The sequence below is a fragment of the Phaethon lepturus genome, unplaced genomic scaffold (genome assembly GCF_000687285.1).
Source record: "Phaethon lepturus isolate BGI_N335 unplaced genomic scaffold, ASM68728v1 scaffold24119, whole genome shotgun sequence".
Classification (NCBI taxonomy): domain Eukaryota; kingdom Metazoa; phylum Chordata; class Aves; order Phaethontiformes; family Phaethontidae; genus Phaethon; species Phaethon lepturus.
Window position 1 is genome coordinate 5,135 of NW_010565891.1, and position 12,875 is coordinate 18,009.

The following is a 12,875-nucleotide window of genomic DNA, read 5'->3' on the forward strand; positions in this document are numbered from 1 at the left end:
CTCTACACAGTAGACCCTACAGTCCTTGCTCCCAGGCACCCAAACTGAAACTCTGGCCAGAACATAAGAGCATAACTTGCCTCTGGCCCATGTGCCTGGGTTTTCCACCCTATGGAGTCAAGATACAACAGGGAATACCAATACTTGGAATACCAGAAGTGTTCCCATGGATCACTACAGAGATACAGCTATGAGGACTGTTTTATGCCTTGAAGATCAGCAGATGGCCAGGCCAATATTCCACAAAGGCAAGATTTCTTGAAACCCTTCCTTTCACAATTAACTTTGTGTCCATTAGTCTAATGATGAGCCAGTTATTAGTTTTTTCTCAATCACTGCTACATGTTGGTAACAGCATGCAGAACGTGCAAAATAAAGGGACTATCACCAGCATATACTCCCTGTATTATAAAGGCTCCATCTCCTCTGCAAAGACCTACACTGATAGATGACAGCCATGCAGAACAGCTTACTACTGCAAGGAAAAACAAATAGGACCTAAAGGCTTTTGGGCAATTCCTTTAGACACAACAGTCCCCTCCAATATCAATAGTGCTTCACAATTAGCAATCTTTCAATAAAAGAAAAGCCAGGTAATTTGGAAGTAGATCAACAAACAACATGAGTACATGAAATTAGCACAACGGTTAACTTCAGAAAACAAGGCACATGGATAAATAAGGAAAACCAAAAACTATGCCTAAATCTGACCCAGACTTAGTGAACATATTGTGGACATTCCTGAGCACTGAGAAATGATAACCAGTAATATTTGCTAAACAAAAATAAATAAGGGAGCATTTGTATTTTTATCTCCTCTACAAATGCTCATAGAACTTGCTTATATACATCACTCTGTTTCAACCTCAAGCAGATGTAGTTAATTAAATCAGAAACTACAAACAGGAAATTATACACCTCTAAAAAACACATGGTACACCTGTTAATAATGAAGCAACTGAAAAGTAACCCTAGCAAACAAATTCTGACTTCCTTCTCCACAAAAGGCATTGGAAGATAATACAGCCTTTGGAGGATGCCATTAAACTGAACTATTAAGAAGGGTTGTTTTTCTGAGAATAAGTATTTGAGATTAAGATGGCTGCCAGTCAAAAATATAAATACAAAACTGTACTATTCTGTGTCGTCTCCGTGTTTTGTGGTCTACGGTCCCTTAAGACACTACTGTATTTTAAATTAAAATGCCTACATTAGAAGAGTATAAAAATTGAGCAGCAGAGGACTTTAATATTAGGAAAGGTGTGACATCAATCTCCCCCACAATCTGTATATAATGACACTAATTTTTGAGCCGTCTAACATTGCCATATCTGCCCTCAGGAACAGGGGGAAATCCCGGCAGCTTTCAACATAACCTCCTGAAGTCAACAGCGAAAGCAAAAGATCAGGCACAGCGACATTGGTTTGTGGGGCAGAGGGAGGAAGAACACGGGCCCTGCAGCAAGGCCCAGGGCAGGAGGACGCCATGGGCTGCCAGATGGGAGCCCTCGGGCAACTGCCTCCCTCAGCCCCCCGTGGTGGATGCGTCGGTGCGCTGAACCAAGAGCATTCGGCACTGGTGTAACGGTCTGCAATGACCTTTTGGAGCTGGGAGGATGTTGGCATCAACTGTTTGGGTTCAACTGTTGGTTTTTTGGTAACATGAGGAACTGCTTGTTTCTATCAGAAGAGTGCAGACACAGCGGTTCACTTTTTCCTCAAGATCCCCCACTGCTTTCCTACCACTGTCTCATACCTTTGCTGAAGCACCCAGCACAAACCATTTTTGCTGGCATTCCTTCCTTTAGGTGCCTAATTGAATAAATAAAATGTTCCCTAAAGAACCAAAATAAATTTTAAAAAATATTCTTGACCTTCTCAGGTGCCTCATCCCCTGATTTATTACTGTTATTTTCAGATTTATCCAATACCTTGTCAATATGCTAGGAAAATTCAGTAATTTCATCTGTTACTATTCGGCTACCCACAACATGTTTATTAGTATAACCACATGTTGCTGATGTTGAGCTCTTTCTCGTCACACGGTAAACCTGCTGACTTTCTTTCCCCCTTTAGAAAATATAATCATTACCTTCATCTAGAGACCACTTACAATTTCCCTGTGCAGTTCTCTTCAGAATGGTTATTTCTACCAAAGATAGGAGTTTCCACGGGGAAAATGAAATGAATGCATGTTAGCAGGAGATGCTACCTATGCTAAAATAACTTCAGCAAGTATTTTTTGCAGTGAAAGCATACAGGACTTGCTTTATTAATAGCCACCTATTAAAATTGTACTGACGTTAAAGTTGCTACAGAAAAACTACTCAAAGGTTTGCTACCTACAAGATTTGCTACCTACAAAGTAGCACTCACTTTACTATGGTTTTGCTTAAAGTGATTTTCTTTTCTTTTTGTTTTCCTGTTCAGTGAACTTGAGACAATCATTTTTAGAGAAGTGCAATGAAATGCATTAAAACACAGGCCCTTCCTAGCTGGTGTTCTCCAGTTACAGAGCAAACAGTGCAGAACAGTAGTAGAGCTGAGCAAAACCCAAGTCCTCCAGGAATTCTCTCCCTCATTAAAAATTGCTGAGAAATAAAAGAAATACATTGTTCCCACACTATAAGCCTCATTTAGTGATCAGTTTTGCTCCTAAGAGGATGCATATCTCACTAACAGTTTGACTATTGCTTGTAAAATGTAAGATGTGTAAATATTTTTTGCAAATGCCTATGTACCTCAAGTATCCTACGTGAATGCAATCCCTAAAAACTAAAATTGGATTCTGTTCGCATTTTTATTTTAGGTTTTCATATAGGTTCTACTGCAGCAATAGAAGTTAGGTTTTGTCAGTTTGTCAAGTAGCTAGATACCTTGAAAATGGCACCTTCTGATGTTCACCTTTTGAACTCAAATCTAAGTTCAAAACACATCTACTAATAAGAATTCCCCCAAGAAAAAAAGGATTTTAAGACTTTTAGAACATATCCAACATAATTAAAACTGCCACTGCAGATAAGCTAGCCTACGTTATTTTACCTGGTTTTCAGTTAACACCAGCATCTTACCAATGCATTTACAAAATTCTGCCTGTTTATAAAATTTGTACATTCAAAAACGTTCAACCTTACTGTAATCACATATGTAATTTGGGCAAAAACAGGCATTAACCCTCAATTTATGAAGTATTTAGGAAGTACAAGCCTTCCATATTAAACCAGCCTCCATCTTTAAATCCTGGAATGTTACATACGAAAAACTAAAATTGCTTCAGCAAGCAGTAGGAGCCGAAAGGTTGGCAAATCTAGGATTCATGCAATAAAGATAGATTAATTTATATTTAATTCCCTCAAATGCAATTTAATTTTAAGTAGTTTGGCTAGCTGTACACTCAATTTTTTGTTATTATATAAAAAGCTTCATTCCATCCATTCATTAAAAAAGGCAATGAAAACTTAGTTTTAATGGATAACGGTAGTAGCAACAACATATAATTAGATGCTGAAACAGGATGCTTAACCACAGTGGGTTAAATTGATCCTCAAATATAATTTAACTGAAGTAAATAGAGTTACACCAAAGGTGGCTTTTAGACATGAGTAGGTTTAAACTAATCATTATATTCAGACAGGTTTCACCTAGAAAGCTGCGGCAGCGGCCTTGGGATTTTTAGCTGCCTCCAACTGAAGCAGTGCGCAAGTATCATCTATTATAATCAAGCAGGCATCTTTCTCAAAATCTAATTTCTGCTTTTTCAGGGTACAGTGAGCTTTTCATGTCTCATTTTTCATGGTATCTATGTTAGTACAATGCACAATTTGCAGAGAGTAAATGCCATAGCAAGCAACAGTACTAACTGACGAGTCATTTCTATTACCTGCAGCAAGAGCGACCGCGACCGCCTGTTGATTTGCCGCACACAGGACCTGGACACCCAGCGCGAGACGGGGGCAGGTTTGTCTCACTGCAGCGCTGATGACTGTCATTGCCGCCGTGACTTCAGGCCCAGGACACACTGTGTAAGGAAGGTCGTGCATGTTTTCTACGATCAAGCCATCCTGTGGAGATTATTGTAAAGAAATATGCTTAAACCGGGAAAAAAAGAACTTAAAAAACATGGCTAGTTTACCAGCACGCTGTTTTGTATTAAAAGGCACACGGGTTTAAAGGTTTTCCTTCAAAGGAAGGATTATCTACAGTAAACTGCGTTGATGCATGCAACCACTTACAAAAGTGCTTTAATCAACAGCATGGTATTTGCAGGGAAATCATGAAGAGAAATAAATGTGATTTTAATTATACGTTCATCAATTGGGTTTCCTTTGATCCATCCTAAAATGTGAACTATAGGCGAATGAGTTAAATCTTATACCTCATTAAAAATAGTGTAGAGTCAAACTTCAATTATCCAAGTGGAATATAGGATATTGAGTATGTTTGGATAACAGAGGATTTAGAGATAATCAAGGCAATTTTCAATTCAATTAATGTCAGAAAATAAGTATTATTTTGGATAAATAAAGGAATTTTTTGTTTGACTATTATTGTGCCTATTTGCAGTGTGCCTAACACCATAGCATTAAGTATTGGTATTTCTCCCATTCTGGATTCAGAATTACTTGCAGGAAGATATTGCTATTTATTATCTACTATACCTCCCACTCCACACAGACATACTCTTAGCAAACAATGGAATGATGATAAAATACTCTGCTGATATAATTTATGCAATTTATTGAAAAATCTTTGTACATTATCTCATACCTTCTACTTTTCCAATTGTTGCATAGTATATACCTGGAAGTTTCCAACAACTGCAAATCATATATAATTTTGTCAAGGACTAATAACAAGAGTAAAAGTATAGCCTTGAAGCCTATTTCCAGCCTGATATTTTGCATTTGCAGTGAGAATGTTAAAGGAAGCTAGAAATTTCTCATCTTCTTCAATCTAAAATACAAAATGTTTAACAGACAAATTAATTGTATCTATAGAAAATAAATTCCACTCTCTCGGGAGGTTTGCCATATATCTTAATCCTTTAAAATGAGGGCTTTAAATTTCAAAGACATTCTAACTGAACTAGAATAGAAAGAACATTTGGGGGGAAAAAAAAAACAAACCACCCAACAAACAACTAGAGATTAAACAAAAAAGTTTGGTTAATAGTAACAACACAGAGAATCAGGAAGGGGGAAAAAAAAGGTTTCCTTTTCTAAAATCTTTCCTATGTAACGCTTCTTTAATCTTTGTTGTATGTAGAAGCCCTTCCGGCAGTAAAAGGTAAGATAGTATATAAAATGCAGTCAGCATTTAATGGCTGAATTGCAGGCTAAGCCACAGACATCATAAATGAACACCTAACATGGAGGATGGGGAAAGCTGAAAAAGGAAATAATCCGGTGGAACAATATGGTCAGTCCAAGCACACGACCCACATAACGCTCAGTGCACCAAGGTACAACAGCCTTTACCGTATAACTTACAGCTGAGTACTTAAATACACAAAGTACATGCTACCTTAAAAACAAAACAACATAACCTATTAATGGAAAAAGTGATCTGATATTATGAGCAGCCATTGTTAGACCTGCACACTACTTGGTGCCATTCATCAGCTTAATTACAGAATTCCAGTCTAAGAAAACCTCAACTAGCCAAAGGAAAACCAGCTATGACAACTAACCAAAACTTCTGTCCTTGATTTTGTTCCTATGGCCAATTAAACGTATAATTTAACATCCACACTTCTCTACCTGTGGTGGGAGGTCGCCATATGACAACAATGACAACCAGTCCTCAGAAAACCCACAGCATTTTCAGAAATGAGAACAAAAAAATCACAAACTTTGAGTCAGTTTCTCTAGAATGAGGTCAGGACTATTCCAATAAACATGAACCGACCAAATGGTCTTCTACCTCAGGCACAAATACTGAATCCTTTGTGGTACCAACAGAAAGATAAATCCCGTAGCCTTTTGCCCGCTGTACACATAAATATATTAGGTCAGTCTATGCAAGAATGCAAAGTTGGTCAGTAGTAGCATGTGGCAAAAGGATTAATGTAGGACTATAGTATTTTAACAAACCTTCAAAACCAGGTAATTCCAGGTTTAAACACAAAACCTGGAAGCCCTTAGTCCTTGGCTCAAGAATACTCTACTTAGCAGATTTCACCAAAACTTGGATAACTGGGACAATCCAAGCTTATCATAATGGCAAGGAGCTAGGATCTGTAAATAAGAAGACACAGGCTTTCAGGCAGTCAAGAATCAACCTCAATATGACACACAGGAAAAAGGCATCTGGGAATAGGGTTTCAGATACTCGGCTCCTGAAGAGCCACACTAGCAGCCAAAAAAGCAGGAGAACGGGCTGGCAGAATTCCACAGGAGCACTGCAGTGAAACTGAACTTTCTGTGAGTTGCTACTACTTTGACAGGTCAGGATTTGCATAAAGCAAATTATTCCGTTAGCTACATTAATGAATTAATTTCAAAATTGTTTTAAAACCCTAGCTACTCTACTGTGCATAAAAAGTACCTAGTTCAAAATTCTAGTTCAAAATGCAGGCATATGGGAGGATCCCAGCATTTTTCTTTTCTGTCTTAAACTTACTATATTCACTTCTCAGCAGTTCTCTCATCCTATGGCCTCAAGGTTCACAGTTACAGTGAATATTTTTGGTATTACTTTAATAATGTGTTATTCTTTTGGTACCATCCGATAGACTATGGTTTTTTGCATATCATGTCTTGTTTAATTAAAAAAGAACAACATATGTTCTGCAATACAGAGAGTTGAATTACAGATGCATTAACTCAAAGCTTTCTTTCATATTTTATACAAAAATATAACACCACAGATTTCTGTGTTTACTGAATTGATATATATATAAAACAGACTTCAGTAGTATCAGACTGCTAATTAAAATGGTGGAAAGAAAACAGTTATGCTGAATTAAAGTTCTTGGAACTTAAGCTTATAGCTCAGAAGTCTATGGGAACAGCTACTCTATTACACCCTCCAGAGCAGAATTTATTTGGATAGTACAAGATAGAACTCTAGCAAACACCTTTTGTGTTCCTTTTCCATTGAATATTATGATGATTGAAGTGTTGCTTACATATAATAGCCTTATTATAAGTAATTATCAAACAGTATATTTCCTTTTTACTTTGAATGACTTCTGAAGTGTTACGTATGTGCAAAATGCCTCTTGTATCACAGTTAGCTACTGGAAAAATACATCATTTAAATAGGTCTCTGATTATATAGAAAAATAATTTCCTTAGCTTTATTCCACTTACAGCAATGACCTCTTAGAACACTTCAGCCACGCATACACATATCACAGCAGAAAAGCCTCAAAAAATAGTCACAATACTATAAGCCACAACAGGTATAACAATCATACAACCTTTAACTCCACATCGACCTAATGTAACTATTACCTAGGGCAACTTTAACCCCAGTGTTTCTGCTAAGAGAAAAGCTTTACCTACAAACACATACATACTAATAGAAACCTTTGAAAGCTTAAAAGAACTACTCTTTCCCTGAGGAGAAAAAGGGCTTTTGCACTATACTCATTATTATATACACTCAGATTTGTACTAAGACATTCACAGCCTTTCCCACCACCACAGTCATGTGCCCTTTATAAAGGAAATCAGGTGCCTTTGTAGAGCATTTATTTGCTGTGCCTAGGCACAGCTTCCTAGCAATTCCTTTAAACACTCTACTTCCAGAGCAAGAGATTACTGCCTTAATATAGGTAAGTAGATATCTTCTGTTTTCCTGCATATACCATAGGAGGTAGTTGTGGGGAGGTTTGTCTGCTATTTTATTCTACTGCAATATAGCTAAGATTTGAAATGCTAACCTCTGTAATCTAATTGATAACTACCTACATGTTTCTATGTGGAAATACTAGTTTATTCTGTCTCAACTGTTATTAAACTCTAAGTAATTTGAATTCTAACTATTACTGTAGTTATAAGAGTAATAGGCTTGAAATGTTTCACTTTTTAAAAACATCAACATAAAATACATACTAGCAACTACCCTTCCAGGTACAGAGGCAAAAGAAGGGTCAGGAGGATCAGAATAGCAATGAATGTATCTCCAGAAACATCATTGGTAAAAGATGAAAACCTAAGATTTTGTGCAGTAAGAAGTACGATAATATTTGCAACTCAATGTAGCTTTATGCTTTTGGGATTTTTTTAAATGGAAATAGTTTTACTTATGTATCTCTAACTGTTAGCTACTCAGAGCTACAGCTAGATAACAGCAATTAGTAGTAAAGTAATCGATATCAATGAAATTAGAGGGAACTTGTGGTCTATTTTCTGGCTGTGAAGAAAGCTTCACCCAGGCTGATTGGAAGGAGTAAAAGTTAACCTGAATATGTATTTTACTTTTTGCTTAAACAAAAGCAGATACAAACTGGAGGGATCATAATGCCTCAGAGCTTGCTGCTTATAAAATCTTGTCTAGGGAATTTCATTGTTTAACAACACGCAAGTACAAAGCATATACATTTTGAGCACAGATGGCTTCCTAACTGAGCACTCACTTGTTTTCATTACTGTGCTCTAGTATCACAAATCTTTCATATTTATTATGTTAAGCTGTTAATGTGCCAGACAAGTCACCTTTTTCTGAATATACTAGGATTTACTCCCAAGTGCAATGCATATTGAGTGAGCAAGACCATATACTTTATTTTTAAATGTTGTCTCAAGTTGCTTTAACTGGTGTTAATATGTAAACACCTAGTAGCAGCAAGATGGTTATGTATCTTCTTAAAGGCTACTATAAGCAGTATTTGGAAATACTGTCAGTAGAAACATCTGTGGAAAAAAACTTCAAGTTTTTAGCTCTTTTTCCACAAGAAAAACAGACAGCTTAATCGTTCACTTGGAGTACTGAGGGAAAAACCCAAATATATTCCCATTACAGAAGCAGAACAGCTAGTTTGGAAGAGTGGGAAGCTCTTGAAGTAGCTGTCATGAAAACTTGCATTACTCTTAAAGTACCAGGAAAAACTGGACAAGTGAATTGCAGAAACTGTTAGGCAACCCTACTGATATTTATGGAAATTCTTGTGATTATCTCTGACCTTTATGGCATTAATAAAGGATTTGTTTGTCATATTGCTGTAATGCTACTGTGTACAGACCTTCAGAATGAAGACTGGTGTGGAATGTATGTTCTTATGCTTAGTCTATTTCCTGTAGAAGTTACAACTTTAAGCCTTGAAATTGTCCAAATCTGTAGAGCAATGACTGCATTCGCCTCACCTGCCTACCTGAGAGGTAGGTTTAAAAATATATTCAAGTTCAGAGACTGCAATGCAATAAGAGAAAAGGTAAATCAGTTAGACCTGGAATAGCAGAATTTATTAGAACTGTATAAAACCCAATTCAAAATTTTGGGTTAGTACTGATTTTTCAAGCTTGTCTTAAAACTGTTCCAGCTTTGTGCATGTCAGCAGTGAAAGCAACTGCTTCTGTACCCTCCCTTAACTTTAGGTATACTTCGTGTTTTCTCCCTGTTGCTAAAGGTTTCAATGTGCAATTAGCATCTAAGGGAAAAGGGTAAACAAGCACTGGAATGTGGGGCAGTGGCTTTAAGAGTTACAGATCACTTGTGCAACCACTTCCTCTAACACAGGAAGACAGAGACTAGTACTTGCCACTCTTCTGATGTAGATCAAATCACATTATATCTCATGTTGATACTGTGACTGTAAAGACAAAATATAAAGTCACAGTACAGAATACAGAGCTGTTGCACACCTGTTCTTTCAACAGGCATGAAAAGGAAGGGAACTTACTCATTCTGTACAACTTGCAGTTAGACATTATTCTAAGTGGGTGAACATCTTGCATATGCCCATCTTGTTCATAGGCCTGCCTATGTAAACTTTATTCTTCTGCACTGGTTTTTTCCTAATTTAGCCTTACTAGCGCTCTGCCTGTAACCTGTTTTGTGTGACTTGTCTTGCATTTTGACCTTGATCTTCTGTAATTTAGCTCTTATATCCAATTTTGTTCAGTCTGTAAAGTATCATTCTAATTTATGCCATTAAAAAGGTTTCAACTGGCTTGTTACTGAGTTTTGCAGAAAACAGCAGCTCAGAGCAGTGACTACTTGTTCATTTAAGACATTTGAAAACCTTGGACATTAGGACACCACCTTGCCATGCCAGAAAATGTACATAACACAGTAAGCAGATCAAAGAAAAAGCACATCAACACCTAAAGACAAGATGCAGTGAAATGTTTAAAACATATCTGACCTTTCAAAAGGACATATACCCTGTTAAAATCTACTGACCTATGAAGGTTACTACACCACTTCAGCTCCAACAGCAATTCAGTCAGCAGTACCTGCCTCTTCTTGCCTCTGGCTGAGACTGGCCTTTTGGGCCTTCTCTAGATGCACAAAGTAAGCATGCTTGCTGCCAGAGGTCTAGGATAGAAGGGTTAAAGAGGGTAGAAAAGGACCTAAGCTTTTTTAGTCCCTGAATAATCTGTGCTCTTTTGGTATAAACACAAATGTGGGGCAATCCTGCAGCCTACAAGTAACTGAGGTACACAGTGCCTTGGCTGTGCACATGGCATTCCTCCATGACTTCGTGAAATCAGAGTACTGTACAGAGCTAAAAATACAGTGGCTTGTCAGAGTGGATGATGAAGCATCCTACAGCCAGATACTTAGAATGCCAGCAACCATCCATGTTGCAGTCAACTTCCTATCTGTGTTTTTCTCCCCCCTCTTCAATTGACTTGATTCTTACAAGTTGAAGGTAATCCAACTTAAGCAATATGAATTGTACAATTTGAATCTAAGCTTTTTCAATTGCTTTGGGTGTGTGTGATGCTTATTTTGGGTTTTGCAATCTAGAAGGCCTACTTACTATGTTGAAATAAAAGATGTGGATTTAAACATCTTCCCAAACTGTATGGTTTAAGATGCTTTTGATGAATTATAGACTCAATTTAAAATATTTGCTATGCAGAAGCAGCCTTGTGTAAATGCTGCCATAGGAAGAAGGAAACCAAAACTTACAACTCCAGCATCCTTGTAAGCTTCTGCCTCCTGACAAGCTTGATCAATGATCTGGGTCAATGGAAGAGAACTTCTTGGTGTCCCTGCAAGAATAATGCTGCTTACCCCAGGGTACACACAAACCAAACCCATGTACAGCAACAGCCTTCAGGTAAGATAACTATAGGGACTGGCATACTGAAACAGGGAGAAACAGGGTAAATTTGCTAAAAGGCTGCTGTATCTCATTGTGACATGCCTTTTTCCTTAACTGTAACCATTCAGCTCCTAGATATAATTCACAAACTTGAGGAATAACTGCTATAATATATACATAATATATATACGTGGGGGTACTGGTATAGATGAAAAGTTGGACATGAGCTGGCAATGTGCACTCACAGCCCAGAAGGCCAACTGTATCCTGGGCTGCATCCAAAGAAGCATAGCCAGTAGGCTGAGGGAGGGGATTCTGCCCCTCTACTCAGCTCTGCTGAGACCCCACCTGGAGTACTGTTTGGAGTACTCTGCACAGGAAAGACATGGACCTGTTGGAGTAGGTCCAGAGGAGGCCACCAAAATGATCAGAGGGATGGAACACCTCTCCTGGGGGGACCAGCTGAGAGAGTTGGGGTTGTTCAGCCTTGGAGAGGGAGACCTTATTGTAGTCTTTCAGTACTTGAGGGGGCTTATAAGAAAGACTGGGACAAACTTCTTAGCAGGCTGTTGTGATTTGACAAGGGATAACGGTTTTAAACTGGAAGAGGGTAGATTTATACTAGATATAAGGAAGAAATTTTTCACTGTGAGGGTAGTGAAACACTAGCACAGGCTTTTCAGAGGTGGTAGATGCCCCATCCCTGGAAACATTCAAGGTCAGGCTGGACGGAGCTCTGAGCAACCTTATCTAGTTGAAGATATCCCTGCTTATTGTAGGGGGATTGGACTAGATGACCTTTAAAGGTCCCTTCCAACCCAAACTACTGTATGATAATCTCTTAATGCACCAGGTCGGTTCTTGGCTGTTATTCCTATACTTACTATAGCTTATCCTGCATTAGTGATGTTCCATGCAATACAACCTAGGGCAAGATTGACCTCTAGGTCTGCAGAATACCTATGCTAAACACTAGTCGATTTAAAATGAGTTAAAGCTATCTTAAAGTCTGCAAGGTTGATTGTATCTGATCTTCAGTGTAAGTGTTTCATGGCAGAAATGAACACACATGGATTTTGTTGGAGTTCAATGAATTTCCCTTAAGATCAACTCCAAAGTCTTTTCTGATATTTGGGCTCCTAAAGCTAGGCACTGAGAGTCTGAAATGGGAACTGTGAAGAGCCCTCTGACAACTTTGTTAGATGGTCTGACTTCACAGTATGAGGAAAGTTGGCCATAATGCCTGGAGCCTGCTTTTGGGAGAACATGGAGCTTGGTGAGCTGCGGGCATGGGCTTCTCAAGGGGAAGGTCAGCAGCTGTGATCAGCTCTGCTTACTCTCAGCCCCAGGAGAGGTGGATGAGGAGGCCAGGGTGGAACAAACCCTGCCTGTCGTGTCTCGGGGCCTGCGAGAGCGCTCGCCAGCATCTACCCTCTCCCAGCGCTCACTGGTGTTATTTCATAACCACTGCCTCTTAACACGCAGCAGCGGAGAGCTCACTGAGACCAACCCCTTTTCTCAGTCTAGCTCCGTGCATGGAGGTGTCTCCTGCCTCTTTTGCCTCTAGAAAGCCGAGAGATGCCCGAACCTGTGGCACTGCGTGAGGGGCCGGCAGCGGCGGTCGCAGGGACAAGCTCCCGGCGGAGCAGGCTCT

General features: G+C 38.7%; 1 protein-coding gene across 1 annotated transcript in view; it reads right to left on the reverse strand.

Moving 5' to 3' along the window:
• Positions 1-11,217, reverse strand: part of LOC104627194 (uncharacterized protein F13E9.13, mitochondrial-like) — a gene marked incomplete at its 3' end in the record, with an annotated part of 15,125 nt that extends 3,908 nt beyond the window's left edge. Inside the window, exons 1-2 of the mRNA XM_010295323.1 lie at positions 11,086-11,217; positions 3,881-4,061 (exon numbers count right to left, since the gene is read on the reverse strand). Coding sequence (XP_010293625.1) covers positions 3,881-4,061; positions 11,086-11,217 — 313 coding nt within the window. The remainder of the gene's footprint in view (positions 1-3,880; positions 4,062-11,085) is intronic.
• Between the last annotated feature and the right edge of the window lie 1,658 nt (positions 11,218-12,875).